This window comes from Ictalurus punctatus, chromosome 7 (genome assembly GCF_001660625.3).
Source record: "Ictalurus punctatus breed USDA103 chromosome 7, Coco_2.0, whole genome shotgun sequence".
In the NCBI taxonomy this organism is placed as follows: Eukaryota; Metazoa; Chordata; class Actinopteri; order Siluriformes; family Ictaluridae; genus Ictalurus; species Ictalurus punctatus.
The window spans coordinates 10,369,652-10,392,663 of NC_030422.2; the positions used below are offsets into that span (position 1 = coordinate 10,369,652).

Here is a 23,012-nt window from a genome sequence, read left to right on the forward strand (position 1 = left end):
ATTTCAGTGTCGTCGAAAATAAATGTAGTGTGTAGAATTCACCACTAGAGGGCAGCACAATACGGGTAAAATCTAAGAAGCACGCGTTTGTATACATACAGTAATAAGAGCAATCATATTGAATACAGAAAAAGTGTCAAGTATTCATTAAAATCTTAAATGAGCATATGACCTACACTCAAAACTCACTCGTTTTAAAATAAAACTTCTTTTTTTAAAAAAATAATCTTTAGAATAATCAGTCGTGGCCGGTGAAATTAATTAAAATAGACTGCTAAGGATACATTTCTTTTTGAGAAAATACAATACAAAACCTTTTAATTTTAAATAGATTTAAAAGATTGTCGTTTATTTATTTGCCTTCTATAATGTACTTTTAATATATATATATATATATATATATATATATATATATATATATATATATATATATATATATATATATATATATATTTGAATATTTGAATATGGAATGATTAAAAAACATTTTTTTTATAAGACTACAGGAACTTAGAACGTTAAAAAAAACACCTTTATATAATCCTTATAACGTTTATAAATGTAAATTGTTCCTGATTTAAAGAATTATTTAAAATAAATTAGTAAATTATAACTGTAGAATTGAGTGATATTTATTTGCATACACCTACAGTATTATTATTATTATTATTATTATTATTATTATTATTACTACTACTACTACTACTACTACTACTACTAATACATTTAGTATTTTAGTATTTCATTTTAGTCAGTATTTCATCTTCCTTTTTTGTTTTTATTTGTTGCTCACTATTACACCTTATTAAATAAAACATGAACATATAAAAAAAACAATAAAGAAAGAAATAAAGGGATAGATAGATAGATAGATATTTTATTAATTTATTTATTTATCATTTTATACGGTCTGTAGAGCACTTCCTGTTTGGTTAGGGGGCGGGGCGCTCACGAATTTACGTGTACGTTCGAGGGGGAGCTTAACCTCCGTCGCTATAGTAACCAGGAAGGTAACGTAAACGCGTCCGAGGTGTCGTGACTCGTAAGCGCGAACCCGGAGCGGACGGAGTCGGAGCTTCTTTCCCTCTCCCCCGTGGAGCTCTTGAATAAAATAAAATTTAAAGAAGAAAATCGCAGTCGGAGTTTAAATTCGGGAGACAAAAGTGGTTTTTTTACTCGGCCAGAGGAATAAAACAGGATTTCCGCTGTAAGGCGCGAACCGGTTGAAGCGCAGTGAAGGACCGAGGTGATGAGAGACGGAGCGGAGTCGGTGAATCGGTTGCGGAGTCGTTTGGTGTGTATGTGGGATTGATTTCACTTTGTTATCCGTTTATTATTGTGTACTTAGAAATATAAATTCATAATAAAAACATAAATTCAATGTGTATAGGTGTAGATATTGGCCTGAGCGCGAGAACTCTTAATACTGCGACGTTTATGTTAACTTTTTGTTGTTGAGTGTAATGTGAGTTAGCCAGTATGCTAATAAGGCTGCTGTGTGTTCAGGATTAATATATAATTCATAACACACACACACACACACACACACACACACACACACACACACATATAATATAATATAATTCCTATTATTGCATCATTTGCACTTTAACTAACCAATGATTATCTGAAAATTATTATTTTTTTTATTTCAATACTTAATAATAATAATAATAATAATAATAATAATAATAATTTACATATAGTGCATAACTAGTATTCATGATTAAAAATAACACTTTAACTGTCAAGTCAAGCTACATGTAAATGTAGCTTATTTATTATAGAACTAAATAACGAGGTAAATAATACATTTCCTGTGATGGATTGGCACCCTGTCCAGGGTGTACCCCGCCTTGTGCCCAATGCTCCCTGGGATAGGCTCCAGGTTCCCCGTAACCCTGAAGGAAGGATAAGTGGTATACAAGATGGATGGAAGGATGGATAATACATTTCCTTATCCTGTCCTGAATATTTGAACATTGTACCTGAACTCGACTCCTTAAAACCGACTCCAAAAGTTTTTCCTCCAGAAACTTTTTAATTTTTTTTAATCTGATGTAAAATGGAAGTATGTATAGTAGGTTGTTAAATGCCGCACAGACGTGGTTTCTCGTAGACTTTCGCAGGGCAAAGAATCCATTGTGAATCTGTTGCGTAAGTATTTGAGTTATTGAATCGTTTGAGTCACTGATTTGTTTAGTGGAATTTTGCTGAAAAATCGATATGTAGCTCGAGGAAGCCGAGGAGCAGCAGCGGGTTTGTGGGTTGAAATGGCAATGGGGTCTGGAGATAAACTACGCTGAAATACTTGTTTTTGTCGTAAACTGCGTTCAAATACTTACTGTTTTCTCATAAACTATATTTAAATAACTGCATTTAAATACTTTGTTTTTGTCATAAACTGTTTAAATAGTTAGTTTTTTGTCGTAAACTACGTTTAAATCATTGTTTTTTGTCATAAACTGTGTTTAAATACTTTGTTTTTGTTGTAAACTTCATTTAAGTACTTTGTTTTTTGTCATAAACTATGTTTAAATCCTTATATTCGTAAACACACACCAAAAACAGCGTTACAGTTCATTCACAACAATAACTTGAGTCTGATTTTATGAACCACAACCTGGCGAGGAGGATTTTATGAAAACAGAGAAGAAGAATACTTTCTTACTCTCTCTGCTGCGTTAGTTATTTCTTTAGTTAGTTAGTCCGATAGCATGGCGTGATCCACGTACACACCTTTCGCCGCTTGTTTGCATAAGAAGCGCCTGTCAGCGTACCGAACATTTACATTCCTTCATTTGGCTTTTAGATCCATGGTGACTCACGAGTCAACTCTATGAGCGAGGGGAAAAAAAGTTTTGTCTAAAAATTTACAAAAAAAAAAACATGGCGACTGCTGAACTGTTTAAACATCAAAATATAACCACTGTTCTAATATTATACCAAAAAAACTACTGAATCTGAGGTTGTACATTTTATCAAAAGTTTGAGTAGCTAAACTCTCATTAAACTCTTCGCTGCTCTCTGTGGTTAGCTAGGGTTTGGCTAGCTCACTAAGCTGCTTTCAGGTTACGTTTAGATTCAGTAGAAGGGGTATGGTGTATCTCGAAGCCTATTGGCCGTTGTCCGAGTTTCAAATGGAAAAGCGTCGTCGTACGGCATCGACTTGACGTTTAATTAAGGACCTTTTGCTCGTGACATTTAATCTCGCACTGGTTCTTCTTTAATGAAAACAGACCTTTGCACGCACATTTTACTGTGAAGTGCATTATGTTGGTCAGTGCTTAATGTTTTTATTTCACGCAGAATAAAATCACACACGGAGGATGAATTAGCATGAGGTTATTCTTTTGTTTTGCTTTAATTTTTGCACATGCTCGATTAGAAAATGTTTGTTCTAGTCGTGAGTCGCGCAGGGAAACGTTGGCTTGTTTGCTCGGAGTCAGAACGACACTTTAATGAAAAACAAAGCATCTGCCGGGACGAAGGTAGCAATTAGGCCTCATCTCGGTGCCGTGCGAAGTTCTCTCGCAGAAAAAATGCGACGCCCCCATACAGAGTGATGAAAAAATAATGAAAGCTATGAACTTCTCTTCTCTTCTCCAGTCCTTATTAATGAGGAAATTATGCTAATACGGGCGCTAATTTTTATTATTTTTTTTCCCCGCTGCTAGCTCAAGCTAAACGACAAAAAAAAAGGCGCGTTCGCTAACTAATCTGTTTATTGTTGCTGCATTCCTTGTCAGCTCTTGTAGGTTCATATAGATTCCATTGAGCGTAAGTAAAAAAGGAGGTCGTGGTACAAGATGCTGATGATGTATAAGGAATAGAGCACTTGGTTTTGTGCTGTTATAGGAAAATAATCAACGACGAGGTGGGGTGGTGAAGCAGAGTTATCGTTCCCAGTCTGAAATGGATTATTTTCCGAGAACAGCACATCCTGAAGTGATGTGAAGTGTATTATTGCCTGTATACCGCTGCAAGTTGCGGATTTTATCGTACGATGCGTCATGCGTTTTATCCGTTTGCATTCACCAAAAGGTTGGACCAGTAATTGGCAGGATTATACTTGGACTCAGGTGTAGCGCAGGGACTCTATAGTTGCCCCGTGACATTGTTTTTTTTTTTTTCTTAGGCATGTTACATCGCATTTGGAGGTTTGATTTGCAATGGGTCGTCTCCACTAACACAACGTTACGTGTCATGCCGCACTAGCAACGTCAGTGCTTGGACCCGCCAGTCGCTGCTCGCGTGCATTCGTTGAACATTCGGTAAAAAAAAGTTATCACTTACGTTCCAGCAGCTATAAACACTTGGTCCGTCACTAACCTCTCTTTTTTTTCTTTTTTTTCTTTTTTTCTCGCTGTCTCGAAGTTAATAAAAGAAAAAAAAAGAAGCTTGACACCACAATCAGTCCTGAAGAGTTTCCTGTGGTGGAAAACCTACACACACTGGAGAAAAACCCATACACACTGTAGATTTGCCTTGTAGGAATCTACATTTAGTTACCAGGATCTGAGGGATGCGGTAACGTCGATTGTGATCGGCTGCAGACTTTTTAGTAGAAATGATGCCACACGTCAGACTTTTTTTATTTTTATGTATATATATATATATATCTGTTTATAGTTATGTTTAACGTTGTTCATCCCTGTGCTATCGTGGAACCATTTCAGAATATCGGAACTTAATAAAGTCATTCGTAGCTACGACTGGCCAATCCGTATTGAAAATTCACCAGTTACGATGATAGCTGTACGACGTCCACGCTATACCGTAAGTCCTGCTTGTAGTAGGCTTTATGAGGACTTGAGCTGCGCGCTCGCTGTAATGTAACGGACGTCGAACGTTTACCGCTCGGTTCTCGGCTTAATTACTCCGGGCACCGGGAAGAGAGAGCGTGTATGCTGCTTGATTGTTGTCCCAGCAGCGTAATGCTTCTGTGATCAAACATTATCGAGCGGAGCACTCGATAACCTCAGCAGCCACGTTTTTTTTCTTTCTCTTCTTTTCCAGGTCTACAGCCTTCATCCACTTAAAAAGGTTGTACATGTTCTTCCTGCGTGGGTCTTTTTTTACTCTAGTTCTCCAAGTTATTACGCTCGTCTCTCCAAGTCGTTCTGTCTCTATCGTACTGAACCCGACTCGCCGGCGAGAGCTGCAGCACGCCGTCTGGACTCCTCGAAGCCTAGGAGCGTTGGGTTCGGGCTTTGTGCCCAGTTTTCATCTGGAGTGTTGATGAAACCAGAGCTTGATGAGTCATCTCTCACCATCTGCCGGCGCTCTTAAACACACCAGATACGGCTTAGTTTTCTCTTCCCTGCCTACGTGCGTATGTAAGCGAAGTTTTTCTATATATAAAATGTCTTTTTTTTTTTTTCTTTTTCTTTTTCCCTTGAGGAAAGTGGTTACTCTTTTCGTGCGCGTAAATTCACGAGGGTTTTTATTGCACTTTCTTTTCCAGCTCATAAACCTCAGCGAGAGAGAAAGAGCAGCAGTGCGCCGCGGTACGTTTTTTTGTCTGTTGCATTGTTCCGGTGATTAATGTCATTCCTGACTAACCCAGCACACCTACTCGTAAAAGTCTTTTCTTTTTTTTCTTTCTTAAATCTAATAACAACAGCTTCTCAGTATGCAGCATAAAGCCTCATTCATAACCAGCTGGGAGTTGGTCATGTGACCAGCATTGGCATTACCGCTTTTAATCATTACCTAATAAATCCGACGTACGATTTCGGGTTCCCGTTCGCGCCCGACGAGTCGAACCTGACGCCGTATTGCGCTGCTGTAGCTTCAAGTCTCACCGTCTCGTTTTGAGATGCTTTCCTGCTCACCACAGCTGTAACGAGCGGTTATTTGAACTAGACTTCTTCACCTCGCATCGTCCTCTAGCCTCTCTCATCCACAAGGCAGAACTGCCACTCGCTGAACATTATCATTACGATCGGTTATTTTATTTTATTTATTTATTTATTTATTTACTGTCCCCCCGCACCATTCTAAATCACCATCCCAATAGGACTATATTGTTCAACGTGGACGTAAGGTCTTTAGATTAGAAGTTAGAATACTGTCGTAATCCCTAAGCCTGCCGTGTGTCCCCTGCCTGAACGATCTGATTTTTGTTCTCCTCGGTCATTACGTATTTATTTTCCGCCACGGCTGCCAGCGTGCGCTTTTATCGAACCTCCCTTTAAAAGGCTTACGTCTTCGTGATGTGGGAATTTGAAGCAGTGTGAAAAGAGATAACCGATGACTCGTAGCGGTAATGAAAGCAATTAGAACATCGCCGGTTTCGCCAGAGCGTGCAAAGGACTAATTTGTAGACGACGTATAGCGTCTTTGCGGATCGCGTTAACGGTTACGGACGGAAGACAAAAAGCGCTCCCTGTCATTTTTAAAAGTAATTAAATTCCCTCATCGCCCGAAGGACAAGGATGAGATACGTACACCATTGTCCGGTCTTATCAAAACCGGTCCTGGCACACGTCCGCTTTCTTTTCTTTTCTTTTCTTTTCGTTTTTTTATCTCCCCGATTATGCTTTGCAATTAAATTTAATATCGAAGGATCATACGAGAAAGATTCGCCTGCTCTCGGTGCACGTTGACTCAGCTGAATCAGACGTAGATGAAAAAGGTGGAAGGATAAAAAAATTATATATATTTTTTTTAAAAACCCCACTGTGCTTTTCAAAAGTTTTAAGGAGAAACTCTTGAGAAACAGCTTTTTGAGTCGGAGTCTTCGCTTGATTCGTCACACTCTCAGAGAGCCGTACGACGATGTAATATCGTTACTGCGATATTAACCTTGCTATGAGGCCTCGAGGTAAAATATCTCTGACGGTATAGTTCTCCGTGATGATGGATGGATCACGATTCTCCGCGGCGTTTCTATGATACGGGATAGAATACAACAACAACAAATTTAACGTAAAAGATTTTATCCTTTACTCTTCCACATGAGCATTTGCATGGATTGGGCCTCACGTATTATGGTTTTGAAACGTGCCTAATTTTGTTTGAAATATCTCACACGATAGATTTACGCACATCCGAGGTCAAAAACACTTTTTAACGCGCTCATAATTTAAATCGCAGAGTTACCTTTTCCCCCCAGTGTCACAAACGACTCGCTAAATGATCCGTTCGAAAGGATTCGTTCTGAGCTCCTCCTTTCAGAGAGCATACTCTGCTCTGGGGCTGCAACTAATGATTATTTTCATAATTGATTAGTTGGCCGATTCTTTTTTGCGATTAATCGGATGGGGAGGGAGCGAACTTTCAGTACAAACCTCAGACTAAACCTTAAAACTTTACACAACTGTTTGCCCAAAACAGAAAAGAACCCAATACACTCACACACACACACACAAATACATTTAAAATTATATATATATATATATATATATAAATATAATTGTTTTTACTTTACTTTATTTTAGTTTATATATATATTATAGTATATTACAGTATTTCTGCATTATTTCTTTTATGGATGCACAAACGGCACTGAATTACACTACAGTCCTAAATGAATGATAAATATCCCATTCACTTCCCCTTATGGTTTCTGTTACTCACTGATTTTAGGAATATTGTTTTACTTTTGCTCATAATGTTTTAATTAGACATTACCGATCTTACTCGCGCTCCCACTGTTTATCACCACGTCTACACGGTTTGTTGCGAGTTTTTTGGATTTTTGAAACTCTGCAGACGTTTTTACATTCACGAACAGCTCTAGAAGACTTTAAGACGGATGTAGCGGGATTTCCTCGTGACAGGCCGCGTCTCGTTCCCGCGTAGACACACCCGTTCTTCTAAGTAATAAGATCTTAAAGCAGCCCCGGTAAGGTCTTCCTACATATCTGTGAATTGTTTAGTGTAAAGCAAGATTTCTGTTCTTTTCAAGGTAAAGGCGACTCCTGAGATGGATTCCCGATGTTAAAGTGTGAATTAAATCTTGAGCAAGAGGTTCTCGAGGCTAATGGTGTGACTCGGAGGCCTCGCTGCCAACATGGATCATTATAGGTGACGAAAGCTGATGATGGAGCACGTAACGGCAAGAAGTTTGGGACGGTGGCATTGAGGAAGACTGAACCGAACCGATCCTCCTCGTGCCACTCCTAGTCAGCATGTTGCGCTTGCTTTCGCTGAAGCTCGCCCGTGTGTACCGGTGCAGCAAGTTCCTTTTCATTGTGGCCCTGTTTGTCGTCTTGCTCATGAACACCCACAACTTGCTCGCGTCCTTCCAGAGGAACGAGCTCACCGACCGCCGCTTCATCGGCCTTAACAAATGCCCGGCCTGCTTCGGGACCAGCTGGTGTCGCAAGTTCACGAACGGCCAGGTGACTTTCGAGACGTGGGGGCGGCTACGCTTTCTGGACTTCTTTAACGTGAAAAACGTCTACTTTGCTCAATACGGCGAGCCCAGGGAAGGCACGCGGCGGGTGGTGCTCAAACGCTTGGGCTCCAATGCAGAACTTGCCGAGATCGATCAGAAGATCTGCAAGAGGGCGACGGGAAGACCTCGCTGCGACCTCGTCCAATCCATGTACAAAACAGAGTTCGCTCGGCTCAACGGGGACGTGAGGTTGCTGACACCCGACGTGGTGGAGGGCTGGTCGGACATGGTGCACTGCCCCTCCCAAAGACTCCTAGATCGGGTTGTCAGGAGGTATGCTGAGACCAAAGACTCTGGAAGCTTCCTCTTGAAGAATCTAAAGGATACTGAGAGGATGGAGCTACTGATGACTCTGGCGTTCAACCCGGAGCCCTTGGTGCTGCAGGTATGTCCATTCTTCAATTTTTTTGCCGTTTTTTGCTTGTGCTGGTTTTCTCATCTTCAGTGTTTTCCCATAAGTTAAAAACATGCACTTGGGGTGGAAGAGGCAGGGGGTGGGATTGTGTCTTAGTATCCCTGGCATCCGAAGCAAGCAGGTTTCATGTCTGGGGTTTTAGTGTTTTTATTGGTAGGTTCAACTATCAGAGAAAGAAAACAGACACTTCCTCCTACATACGGTTTTTATATGGTACGTATGTTTCTTTGTAATGTGCCCCATGGTGACGTGACACACCTATAACGGGGCTACCGCAACCCGAATGCACTACTCCAGCGGTCACTGACCCTATGAGATCTACCTTCCTGCAGGTTTCATCTCCAACCAAGATCTTAACACACCAGTTTTTGTTGATCAAGAACTTCTTAATGCAATGTGCAGGTAGACGAGGCCCTCTGTAGCACGTAATTATCCGTACTGTCTAGTAATCGTAAACACACGCCATTGACGCACACTGGTAGCCAGTAAAAACGCATCGTAAGCCTGTTGAGAAGTTTGTCCTTTTGATCCCTCACGCGGAGAAAACGTTCTCCTTTCGTAGACGTCCTCGATGACGTCTCATGCGTGACTCTCCTTATTTATTTATTCATTTTTATTTTTTTTAAATCGTCTGCCAAGCTAATAAAAGCGAGGCCCCTTGAAGCCGAAATAAACCCTCCCTGCAGATCCGCTGGGTTCTACAGGCGGGCGCAGGAATCAAACAGTTTGTCACCTTGTCACCGCTTCCATATTAAGTTGTCAGTTTTCGACGTTGACGTACGGCGGTACAGCCGCCTCCCATTTTTCCCACCGCAGGAGCCGCGCGCTGCTCGTTTCCAGCCTTCGCGGCCGGGATATTTTTAGCCGAGCGGTCGGAAAACAATTTGCTGCCCTGCATTAGCAGAGAAGGTTGGAGTGAAAGGGGCCAGGGGCTGGGGCAGTTTTACTCTCAGGAACACACACGCGTGTGTGTGTGTGTGTGTGTGTGTGTGTGTGTGTGTGTGTGTGTGTGTGTGTGTGTGTGTGTGTGTGTGTGTGTGAGTGTGTGGGGAACTGGAGAATTATATTCTTGTAGCCAGAACGACGTTTTGTGCTGTGGTGAGGGGGGGGGGAGAGAAGAAAAGCTGCCGGCCGGGGGTTGAGTACATTACTCCTTGCTCAGTTGAGAACGTGGCCCATCTGCTCAGCGAGGCTGAGAATAGCACAGGCAGCGCCTCAAGGGTCACGTCTATGGAGGTATTAATCTAGCACGCCTCGCATCCTTCACCTGGCAATGAGGTCATTATGAGGTTGCGATGCCTCCAGGCACCTTCCTAAACACTCCCAAAATTGACAGGAGACCTGCGGCGTTCCCTACAACTGTTTGTGTTAACGAGGGTGAATGCAGCACGGCTATTTTTATTTTATTTTTTTCGGCTCGTTGTCGTGGAGCCCAAACACCACCGTGGGGCAGTGAGTGTACCGAAGCGTGCAAGAGAAAAACAAGTGTGGAAAAAAAAAGTTTTTTTTTTCCCACCCAGCAGAAGATGGGATGCCAAAATATTCCGTATTATAAAAAGAAGCTCGTTGGGAAAGTAAGTGATGTTTGGTGATGGTCTGGCGTTTTTTTTTTTGTTTGTTTGTTTGTTTTTTTGTTTGTCTTTGAAATTCGACTTTCCAGCGATCACAGTTTTTATTAATCGAGCAACACCATGTCCGACTTTTTATCCATTTCTCGTCGCGTTTAATGTGGCGCCTCCATGAAACGGTTAGTTCCCGTCATCGCTTAAAAATAAAACGCTGTTAAAGGTGCTTTAGGGAAGATTTGTCAAAAGGTGTCAGGATTAGGTAGAAAAACGACTCTTCGAGCGCGCCCCTCGTTCCCGCCCACCCGCGCACGCAAAGCTCCGTCCCCAGAACCTACAGCTGTTCGAAATCACGAGAATCATTGGAAAAATACTCGAATTGGCGAAATTGTTATGCGCAATGTCTTTCGCAGTGATGTTTGTCGGTAAACAGGACTCGCGTTCGACGCACGTGACGTCACAAGACCCATCTTGGCCCGAAGCGCCTCCGAATACCGCTATCGCAAAATGGTGGAATCCTGGATAAAGGACTGGGACCGGACTGCGTAAAAGTCGTGCTACTCTAAAGATGCAAAAATTCTCTGTGGAATTATTTATATGAGGATGTTCGGTCGCTGTCTTTTTTTTCTTCTTTGTAATAAGCGCTTAAATACGGCATCCGTACAATTCGCTGCTTCATACGTATCAGTTCAGGAGCAACGGCGGTAATTCTGCGTCCAGCTTCATCGCCATCACCAATAATTAATGACACCATCTTGGAAAAGTGCTGCCCGTGTTTGTTTGTTTGTTTGTTTGTTTGTTTATTAATGCTCGCAGGAGAATTATCTGGCTGCGCCAGGTGCTTGCCCATTTCAGACCGGAGTGAGGGTATAAAACGACTGACAAAACGCCCATCCAAACACAAACAAGCATTCTGGGCTATAAAATACATTTCTTGAAGGAGTTTTCTCAGCCACGTGCGCTAAGTCCATGGTGGAAACGTCTGTATTTATTCTCATTCTACATATTTTCCCCAAGTCATTTGTTCTAGTAAATCGCCTCTTGCACCTTTAACCATCATTCCCTCCCCAGGCTCTGGATCTCGCCCACCGAACCAGCTCCAGAATCGAGTTTCAGAGATTCTGAGATGCAGAGTCCGAACGAGGAGCTTTTCGACGAGGTTTTCGTCCATTACGAGCGTAACGTCTGAACCTGGCCAGCTTCCTTTCTGAAAATGACGGCGGTTTTTTGTGTGTTTTTTTTCTTTGTAAAAAAAAATACTGTTCAAGATTCAATGTCGTTTTGAAGGTCACGCTAATCACAGCTTGTCGAGTTGAGCGAGGCTCGACGGCGTAGGATGCGTTTTCTGTTATTTATTTATTTTTGCGCTGAGTGAGAGTGCCAGATGAGTGACTCTCGCGTGTCTGATGGACTCTCGCGTGCTTAATGCAGAAACCGTGCATAACTTTTCTTTTTCCAGTTTCCTGCCAAATGCAGTACTTGTTTCTCCAAAGGTCTGCTGAAAATAACTTATTTCTATCCATTTGGCAGCTGTTTTTATTCCAAACTGCATTGTTAACCAGCCATACGTTTATGACTATAGCCTAAACTTCTGCACTCGATTCTATAGGCTGAATTCAAGTCTTTTACTGTACTGTACTGAGCTGCTTTTCCTTGACATGATGCAGTCGGTGAATTTTTGTGAGTTCACACACTGTGTGTGTGTGTGTGTGTGTGTGTGTGTGTGTGTGTGTGTGCGCGTGACCTGTTGAACTGGAAGGATCTCACCTCGGTTTCTCACACCAGATGTGTTTGACATTTTGTTAGCGTGCATTGTTTTGCACTCGCACGCACGTGCTCTCGTCAATGTCAAATAAGCATCTGAAACATTTCACGCACGCATCGTGACTCGTTCTGTTCCCGGCCGTCCCGTCTTTCCTCAGGCGGGATAAAGACGGTGTTCGGGAAACGCGGCCATCTTGAATCTGAGCCAGGATACCTGGACACTGGCCACGTTTGCAGATTAGACACAGTAGTTTTGGCTTTTCGTTTTTTATGGAACAGCACAAGAGGAAAATAGCGCTTAGAGGTAATTCATGGTGGAATTTCACCTTGCTATCAGGTGGGCGGTTCTAAAGGGAAGTGAACAGCTAACATTATCTAGCTAGTTATTTTTTTGGCAAGTTATAAGACAAAATTCTGCTGTAACTGCTACTTATTGATTTTAGTAGATTTGAGCAACTACTTAATAATAACCTTTTTGTATTTTTTTTTCTTTAAACCACTACTTGATAATAAACAAACAATATTTTTTTTATAAATTGGTACTTAATAATTAGTATTTTGCTACGTAAAAATAGCGTGTGTGTGTATATATGTATGTATGTATATATATATATATATATATATATATATATATATATATATATATACATACACACACAGTGTGTGTGTGTGTGTGTGTGTGTGTATATATATATATATATATATATATATATATATATATATATATATATATATATATATATATATATATAATAAACCTTTAAAAAACTTTCTATGTAAAGATAAATATTTTGTATTTTTATTAAAAGCGACTTATTAATAAACATTTATTATTATTCTGTTGTTTAAATTTGACACTTATATGACTTAATTACTCAATAACATGCACTTTGCTGGTTTTTTAAAAAAAAATTTATGTTTAAACATTGTGTTAGTAATTTTACCTGATGTTTTGTCATTTTTAAACTAATGCTTAGTAAGAAATATTTCATTTAAAAGAAACTACTGTGATGTAAACATGTTGTGAAAAACCGGTAATTTTACAGTTTTATTGATCTTTTTTTATTTTTTTTAAACTGCTACTTAAAAATGTAATTAATAATAATAATAATAATAATAATACATATTTTGAATTACAATTACAATTTGATTTACAAAATTGCTGAATAATGAACGTTTTTAATTTAAAAAAAAAAAAAGCTACCTAACAACAACGAAAAACTTTTTATATATTTATTTATTTATTTATTTATTAATTTTTTTATTTCGACTCACAATTCCGAAATTCACAAATTTCCGCCAATTTTTTATTTTTTTTCCAAGCTTCACTCTTGACATAAAGAGCTTTTTTTTTTTTTCCAGTCACACAAATTTCTCTCAGGTTCTTTCAAAGTCCTGCACGAAACATTTGAGCCACACAAATGAAAGTTTAATAGTCACACATCTATTTTTAATGATCTTGAAACGGACGAAATCTGATATCCGGAGCACCCGAGTGAAGTTTCAGAACCGGCTCTGTGGCTGCACACACGCCTTCCTGTTGTGTCTGAGAGGCTGAAAAGGAAACAAAAGAAAAAGCTGTGTGCACATTCCTTTCACAAAGCACAAAACTGTGGGAGCCTCGTAATAACGGCACACACACACACACACACACACACACAAATCCTGTCTCTTTTATTGTGGTGGAAGTAACATTTTTGTACAAGTGTGAACTTGTAAGTGCAGCTCTTAAAGTCCAGCTCACACAGTATTCAGTCCTGTAACAGCACTCCTGCAATGTTGTGTCTTGCCAGAGCTTCCCCTCTGACGAGGGCTGGCCGTTCGCCAAGTACCTGGGTGCGTGCGGTCGCATGGTGGCCGTGAACTACGTGGGCGAGGAGCTGTGGAGCTTCTACAACGCTCCCTGGGAGAAGCGTGTGGATTTGGCCAAGCAGCTGATGGACATTGCTGAGCAGCTCACCAACAACGACTTCGACTTCGCTCTCTACCTGCTTGACGTCAGCTTCGACAACTTCGCCGTCGGCCCGCGGGACGGAAAAGTCATCGTCGTGGACGCGGAGAACGTCATCGTGGCCGACAAGAGGCTGATCAAGCAGAGTACGTGGGCAACATTCGTTATCCAGCTGTTTTTCTTTTTTCTATCTCTTTGAACTATGGGTCTGTTTATTTATCATCACATTACTTATATCATTATTTGTTTGTTTTTGTTATTAATTACTCACTTAGTCACTTAATTACTTAGTAACATTCTCTGTTACTTAATTACTTAACTTGGTTGTGTAGTTACTTAGTTAGCTATTTAATTAGTTACTTAATTACTCCTTACTCACTTAGATACTTATTTAATAGTCATGTATTAGTCATAAGTACATCAGTCGTGTACTTGCGTACTTGTGTTTTTTACGTAGATGCTTAATTATTTAGGTACTTCAGTTTTAAATATTTAGTTTCTTACTTGCTTATTTACGTATTTACTTAATTACTTAGTTACGTATTTACTTAATTACTTGGATACTTAGTTACTTAGTAACTTATTACTTAATTACTTGGGTTGTTCATGATTAGGTAAATATTTACTTATTTACTTAGATGCTTTGTTACTTAATTACTTAGAAACTTAGTTACTTGATTAACTATGTAATGAAGTATCTAAGTAACAAAGTATACAAATTCTTATTTACTTAATTACTTAGACGCTCTGTTGCTTAGTTACTTATTTCCTTGGTTACGTACTTAGTTACTTGCGTAGTTGCTTAATTACTTATTACTAGGTAATGTACTTAGTCACGTATAACCTCTTTACGTACTCGGTTAATAAAATTTTTGCAACTTATAATAAATAGCAAAAAAAAAAAAAAAGGTATTAAATAATAAAAATGTTTCATTATAAATCAGTATCATCATAAATGAATATAAATAGCTATCAGTATCCAGATATATAGATGACTATTGCACTGGGTTTAATTCATGGTTTGGTTTGTTTTTTTCATTGTGTTATCAGAGAATATTTGTTGCCTACACCTGTACTGATCATGTTGATGCTAGTGTTGTGGGATAAATGATAAAACATGAACAACAGAAGCGCCCACGTTTCTTCGTTAATGATGGACCTCAGCCTTCTCGCCACAGCCCGTAGCTCTTCCTCCACACACTGAGACGTGCGTGTATTAGATTTAGTGATGTAGTAACTGATGAAGCGGCAGTTTAAATAAGAGTTGTGTGTTTAGTGCTGTGCTGCCGAGCTCAGAGCCCCAAGCTGCTGCTGCTGCTGGAAGCTGGTGATTTGGCACATGGCCCTGTGTAGCGGAGCGAGGCAGCGTGCTACTCCCAGAACACCAACTACGCTGCCAGATGGACTCTCTCTGCACGTGTGTGTGTGTGTGTGTGTGTGAATGAGAGAGCGAGAGCGCATGAAACCAATGTTACATTTTCATATAACGATAATTCCCTGAACATTTTCCCTCATGGTTTTTGAGTAGGCCTGTCACAACACTGACATTCTGCCTGAAGATTCATTGTCATACCAGAAGTAGTAATTAACTGTGCAATTGACTCTCGCGTCACACTTATAAGAGCGAATCACTTTATTGATTCCAGATGGGACAATGAACCGTTTAGATCAAATAAGTATGAAAAGAGATTAAGATGTTACGTGAACTCTAACAGACACACTGAGGACCGCAACAAATTATTATTTTCTATAATCAACTAATTTAATGATAAGGTCCAGTTACAGTGACTAATTAATCAACTCTGTTATATAATACAGCAGGGCAGCTGTGCAAGAATCTGTAATTTCTTACATTCTTAAAGCTTACTTTTTTTATTTTATTTTTTTTTTATTTTATTTTTTTACAGTCGTCAGCAGGGTTTTTTTTTTCTATTGTTCTATAAATTTGTCATATTTATTTATTTATTTATTTATTTACTTACTTCTTTGTGTACTTACTTATACTTGGTTATTTAGTAACTTAATTAGGTACTTACTTATATTTAGTCACATCCTAGGCAACTTACTTTGGTATTTAGTTACCTATGTAAAAGTAATAACTTATTTACTTAGATATCTTCTTAATGACTTGGATGCATACTTACTTGGTTAACAGTTATTTACTTACTTAATTAATTCGATTCTTATTGAATTGGTTAAATAGTTACTTGCCTACCAAATTACTTACTTGCTTACCTAGGTTATCTTTAAGTATCCAAGTAAGTTAGTTACTCACTTACTTGGTTTATTGTTTAGTTAATTACTTACGTAGTTCATTAGATACGTGTTTACTGTCTTAATTACTTAGTTAGTTAAATACTTAGTTACTCACTTAATTATTTAATTACTTGGATACTTACTTGCATCCTAATTTACATACTTATTTACTTGGTAACATAAATTAACTTACTTTAAATTACATTAAATTACTTATTTAATTAATTACATATTTATTTGGTTAACTTAGTTATCTACATACTAAATGACCTACTTAGTTACCTAGGTTATCTTTAGTTAGTTAGTTACTTACTTGGTTTATTGTTTAGTTAATTTCTTAATTCATTAGGTACTTGTTTACTTTCTTACTTTCTTAATTACGTGTATACACACTTAGTTACTTACTGACGTAATTATTTAATTTGTAAGATATTTAATAACTAAGATACTTACTCGCAACTTAATTTACATACTTATTTATTTAGTAACATAAATTAACTTACTTTAAATTGCATTAAAATACTTACTTACTAAATCACCTACTTAGTTACCTAGGATATCTTTAGTTAGTTGGTTAGTTACTTAATTACTTACTTGGTTTAATAAATTATTTACTTGACTCATCAGATACTTATTTACTTAATTATGTAGGTAATTGATTAATTGCTTAGTTACTCGCTTAATTGCTTAATTTCTTAGATACTTATTAATTTTTTTTACATACTTACTCAATTACTTGCATCCAAAGTTACATACTTATTTACTTAGTAACGTAAAATAACTTACACACTTAATTGGTTAACTGAATTACCTGGATACATACTTACTGAATGAGAATTTCCTGGATACTTACATGCTAAATTACTTACTTAGTAACCCAGGATAACTTAGTTTCTTACTTTTTTTTTTTTTTTAAACTTTTTTAGTTACATATTTATTTGCTTACATAATTAACTTGTAACTTGTGTATTTTCTTAGATGTTTCTTTAATCACTGAGATAGTTTCCCAGTTAGATCTTAAGTTACATGCTTATTTACTTAATTGTTAACCCGAATATCAATTATTTAATTATTATATTTATAATATAATATTTATATAGTTAATGTTATAATAAAACATTCATTATTTAGATACTTACATAATTACTTGGATTCTTTGGTTAACGTCCTTAGTTAATTACTTACCTTAGTTAATTCATTAGATACTTATAAACTTTCTTACTTAGTTACTCAGTTAACGACTTATTTACTTACTTGGTTAACTTTCTCACTTATTTACTTAATCAATGATATATTTACTGAATTACTTATGTGTCTGCATACGGAGAGATAAAAATCCACCACGCGTCGCCTTTCTTGGTGTGATAATTATTATTAAGCCTCTGAAGTCACGGTTAAGTGGGTTAATGAGGCCTTGATCTATTTCTGATTCGTTCTGATTTCTGAAGAGTCGTGCAAGAATCAAGGACACACACACACACACACACACACACACACACACACTCACGTCCCAGTAGCTGTGATCTTTCCGTCACTGTGTTGACAATATTTCAGAACTCCAGTTCCCCTTGACCTTCAGCCGCTACACACTTTGTCCTGAGTGGGTAGAGCATGTTCTCCTGCTCGAGTTCTTACGAATACGCAGTGCTACAGAGCAGAACCACATGCGTGTGTATGTGTGTGCGCTTGGCATTGGACTCTCTGGTTCAGCTGATAATTGGCTCCCTGAAGGGCGATAGCGAATTCATTCTCTGTAATTAGTTATTGGCATGAGATTGAGTCGTGTCAGATGACCAGGAAAGTGGATCCTCTGCTGTCAGTGTTTCCGTTTGAACAAATATAGCACCGATTATGAATTATCATCACTCCAGTGCCATCACCGTTCCAGCTAATCTATACAATAAAGTCTAAGTGTTCAAAAAAAGGTTTATCGCTTACAAATATTTACACAATTTCCTCTCGGCCAAGGCGTCGTCAGTATAGGAAATCTTGTTTTCTATTGGCTTACACTTCCAAGAGATGTGACTTCGCCAGATTATTTGCTTCCATGAACCAGATACAACACGACATAAACAGTTACCTGAAGAGAAATTACCTTTTGCCTTCAGTGTTCTTCAGACTGAAGAGAATTTCCTTTACTTGTGGCCAAATTTTCCTCAAGTTTGGTGTGCCGGCAGGTTGTAGCTTAAGCAATTAACCAGTGTTGCAGTTGGACCCATTTCATCTGTTTATCGTGTCGAAAGTGGTTAAATGACGTATTTATTTCTATTTTGAGGAATTAAACCAACATATTGTGGGTGGGTACAAACCGAAGAAGGTTGGAGTCGCTGTTGTCTGTCTGTTTATATCATTTACGATGCTTTTCCAATATTCCAAAACATGTCTAACACCATAGCTACCAATGATATATAAGCTAGGGATTCACCGAATGTTTGGCAACCGAAATTATTCGGCAGAAAATAGCAAAAAAAGCACTTTCGGTGTTTGGCCGAATAAGTGAAAAGGCCGAATAAATGTGACCGAACAATGACGTGTTTGATGACGTGACCAAATAGCCTAGCAACCAGAGTGAGACGCGCGAATGTCACGACCTCCACTTCCGGCAGCGCACTCGAAGAGAAGAAGGGGCGCGCGCATGCACGAGCTACGTGCGCGAGTGGTCGGCGTGCGCATGCTCTTCGGATGTTGACAACCGTGATATTGTTTACTGTGGACACGTGCGTTTGTTTTGTTTCTGTTCCGGAGTATTCTGTCACGTCGCGAGATGTAAGGGAGTAGAGTACGCAAGCAGGTAAAGACGTATCTATTTAAGGGCAGGCAGACAAATCCAAACCGTAATCCAAAAAACTTAGTCAAGACAGGCAAAGGGTCGGCGATTGGCAAACAGGCATAAACGGGGCAAGGCAGGAATCAGAGTCGCGGTCACAGAAAACAGGGTCACAACACAAAACAAGAAACATGAAGTAGTACTATGGACTGGGAGCGGAAACACCAGCGGGGACTAGATGAACTAATCTATAGTTTAAACTAACTAAATCTATCAAGGAACATAACATTAACAACGTATCTAACTATGCTATATCTACTCTAATACTCCGCGAGGTGTACAGGGACGCGAGCGGTATGTATCCCCAATATAATCAGCCGTATAGAACCCAATAGAACCATTTTTTGCACTCGTCAATGCACTTTTTGATGCATTTTTTGTTGTACGCTACAGAGTGTTCCATTCTTTCAGCAGTCTGTTAAAGGCCTAACGCAGGCTATTCAAGGGGGGCTCAAAGATGACCACATCAGAATATTTTTATTTTACTCATTTATTTATTTAAAGTTATACTGCGCCTTGTTGGTAGCTTATGCCTGATGGAATGAAAAAAAAATGTTCAGTGTTAAATAAATATTTTGAAATTGTAGTTTTTGTAATCGATTTTTTTTTCTTTGAAAAGCAAGACAAGATAGTAAAAAGCACATTTTGACTATTTAATTTATGCAGTGGTGAAAAGGCAAAATAAATGGAAAAAACACGGGAAAAAAAACGTGTTCGGTATTCAGCCTTCGGCCTTAGGCCAAGTTTTTCATTATATTCGGCTTCGGCCAAGAATTTTCATTCCGGTGCATCCCTAATATAAGCTATTATTTTTATTTCACCATCATTTACCTTTCTCGCTCTTTGTAGACAAGCCGGAGAACTATGACGTGTGGTACGAGAGCCGCTACGAAGAATGCGACAAAGAAGCCTGCCTCTCGTTCTCCAAGGACATCCTGTGCTCACGCGTCACCGTCGACCACAACTACTACGCCATCTGCCAGAACTTGCTGTCGCGCTTTGCTGCGTGGCGTGGCACCACCGGCGGCCTCCTCCACGACCCGCCCCCCGACGTGGCCCGGGACGGCCATCTTGCGGCACTACTGGACGAATGCGCCAGGCCTCAGAAACGCTTCGGCCGCTTCCAGGCAGCCAAGGAACTGCGCGAGTACCTCACACAGCTAACCGAACAAGCTAGCATTAAGAGGTAGTACACGGCGAGAGGCGGAATTTCTCCGCCCCCCCCCCCCCCGCCCCCCCTCCCAGGACACCTCTGAAACAAACTCAGCCTTGTTAAAGTAAAGCGGCAGTGCTCTGAGACGGTACATTGTTTTGGGGTTTGTTTGTTTTTTGGAGTTGCTGCCTGCTGAATGTTGTAGCTTTGACAGATGCTAATTAAAGGAGTTTTGCACATGGGCCTGGCTGAGAGCACTGGGTGAAGAGCTGCAGAAATGTCTGTGTGTGTGTGTGAGATGTTGCGCTGATGCTAATACAGGAGCCTTGTTAGCGGTAATGGGGGTGTGCGAGGCCCACTTGCTCTGTCTGGCCTCTGATCAGAAACCTCTAATGAGGTTTATGTTTAATTTATCGAGGCTCATGCAAAGGAACGACCCCAAAGCAGAGGCCCAGGTTCAGCCTCATTTTTGTTTTTAGCATTTGTTAGCGTGAGATGTCTCGTTATTTCACGTCGGGAGAAAACGTCGCGTTGTTTATTCTTTTTTTTTTATAGTTGAAATCTTACCCATCCTCACTAGGACTCATTATCAGGGCCCTACGAGTTCCACGGAACGACGAAACAGCGGCACTAATCGGGGGAATACGCCGAATTCGTTCGTACCACGCCACGTATGTGAAAGATTTTACACGCATACAATGTTTTTTGTCACGTTTTTGAGCATTTCGTTTCACATGACTTAAACATAACGTTTAAATGACTAGCACCGGGGAATATTTTGGGAATGGGATCAGCACCGTTGACCGCGATTTAACATCGTCCGAAACAACGAAGAAATTCAATCGCAAAATTCAAGGTTAGCACTGTAACCTACGCGAGCTTAAAAATAACATCCAAAAATATGTAAGATTTTAAAATTCCGACGTTTTGTTGAAAAGCTACGCAGATTTCATAGGACCCTAGGTTAGGAAATCTTTGCAATGTATGCAAAAGAAGATACCAAAGAGATATATATACATATATATATATATATTTTTAAAATTATAATAATTATATTTTGGGTCAAGAAAGGAAGCACAGCCTTCTCAAGTCGTAACCATGTACTCACCCAGACCACCGCCGTTCCGAGTTTTACACATGGCCTATACCATTTAAAAAATATTTATATATATATATATATACGTTTACGAGGTGAATTGCACTACATGTCCGATCGTCGATTGAGAACCTTTTCAACGTGGTGTACTGTTGTCATATTTTTGGTTCGAATATTTGATTCATAACTATCAATTAGGTGTGTGATTGATATTTTTATTTATTTTATTATTTTTTTTATTTCCCTCTGTTCCTGGTTCACTTCTCTCCATCGCCTCATTTCCTTCAAGGCTACTCAGTAAATGTGGTCTTACTGTGCCTTCAGTCTTTACAACTCGACAAGAACATTAAAGCATATTAAAGTAAATCTGTAGGGTTCCTGCGTCTCTTCTTCCTCCACAGCTGTTGAAACCTCCCATTAGGACCGGCAGGACGATGTCCGTAAGAGCAGCTCTGACTGTGACCCTTTTCAGCACCCTGTAACAGTCAGTAGGTTTTTCCACCACATGAAAGTCCTCACGACAAAACTACAAGAGTTTATACTTTAACATGACAATCTGCATGCTTTTTTGTTGTTGTTAAGTTAAAGAGAATTTAGGGGGAAAAAAATGATTAGAAAATGAGGAAATGATTAGAAGCGTCGTTCGTTGTTAATCAATTTTACGGTTGCAATTAAATCGCTGTGGTACAAGAGGAATCGAACAATTCGGGATGCACGGTTATCATTATAGGTAAATAATCAACCTCGCATCGAGCCACCTGGTCGTTGATTATTTTCCTACAACAGCACGCCTTAGGTGTTTTATCCCTTACACATTGCCAGGAGAATGTTTGGTCCACACGACTGCAGAAATGCATAACTGTGTGTCTCTATGTGTATGCACTTAGTATAGATTTCCTTTTCCGCTGGAGTACAGCCAACACACACACACGCACATCCCTTCGGCTGAGAAAAAGGTGGAGAAGGAATCAAAGGATCGACTGTATGAATCAAAGCCCTCAGTCCTCGATTTCCCTGCAGGCGACTTGCTTGTACATTCCCCGCACGTCGTGCACGAAAGGTAAATGTATGAGACCAACCTGGGTAATGAATGAAAAATGTTATTTCAACAGTGTATAATTCAAAATATGTTGGGGGTTTTTTCGTATTAATCCAGTATGTGCATGTGAAGTGAGGCCAAGAGCTCTGTGCCGATGGAGTTCAGCTCGACGCGACGCCGAACACGTCGACCTGAGTCATCTAAATATAGTCCGCTTCTCCACACGGTGATGCGGAAGCGTGAAAGCAGTGTAGTGTTACTAAAGTAAAAAAAAAAAAGGTGACTCGGCAGGACCTGAAATTTGTCGACGTGACCTTTGCGTAACTATTTAATGGCGTTATTCGTTCTGAGGTTAAAGTAAACGTTAGCAATTTAAAACGTCTGCGGTTTAGCACGGTGCGATTTGGTGCAAACGCTCAGCAGCGTTGGATTTTATTAGCTTTCATGTTTAAGTGTTCTGAAATGAGTAAAAGTGCTTTGTGGGATCTGATGCTTTTAGACGGACCTATCAGCTTACCCTGTGCTTATTTAGGGTAAAG

General features: G+C 39.5%; 1 protein-coding gene across 5 annotated transcripts; it reads left to right on the top strand.

Annotated features, from left to right (window-relative positions):
* Window positions 1–1,021: 1,021 nt before the first annotated feature.
* On the top strand, window positions 1,022–20,580 carry dipk2aa (divergent protein kinase domain 2Aa). Of its 5 annotated transcripts, XM_053681406.1 has the most exons (7): window positions 1,022–1,294; window positions 4,139–4,274; window positions 5,020–5,339; window positions 5,468–5,510; window positions 7,916–8,792; window positions 13,945–14,248; window positions 20,035–20,580. In XM_053681406.1, the coding sequence occupies exons 5-7, from the start codon at window positions 8,139–8,141 to the stop codon at window positions 20,373–20,375; spliced, it is 1,299 nt and encodes a 432-aa protein (XP_053537381.1). In that variant the 5' UTR covers window positions 1,022–1,294; window positions 4,139–4,274; window positions 5,020–5,339; window positions 5,468–5,510; window positions 7,916–8,138; the 3' UTR covers window positions 20,376–20,580. The 5 variants fall into 5 exon arrangements, with proteins under 5 accessions (XP_053537381.1, XP_017328146.1, XP_017328145.1 ...); XM_053681405.1 differs by lacking the exons at window positions 1,022–1,294; window positions 4,139–4,274 and having other exon boundaries at window positions 4,794–5,339; XM_017472657.3 differs by lacking the exons at window positions 4,139–4,274; window positions 5,020–5,339; window positions 5,468–5,510 and having other exon boundaries at window positions 1,022–1,298.
* Window positions 20,581–23,012: the final 2,432 nt, after the last annotated feature.

Bases quoted from the DNA above. Each gene is read 5' to 3' on its own strand.
- dipk2aa (XM_017472657.3), top strand. From the start codon at position 8,139: ATGTTGCGCTTGCTTTCGCTGAAGCTCGCCCGTGTGTACCGGTGCAGC. The intron at 8,793-13,944 runs GTATGTCCATTC...GTGTCTTGCCAG, and splicing joins CGGAGCCCTTGGTGCTGCAG to AGCTTCCCCTCTGACGAGGG. The intron at 14,249-20,034 runs GTACGTGGGCAA...CGCTCTTTGTAG, and splicing joins CAAGAGGCTGATCAAGCAGA to ACAAGCCGGAGAACTATGAC.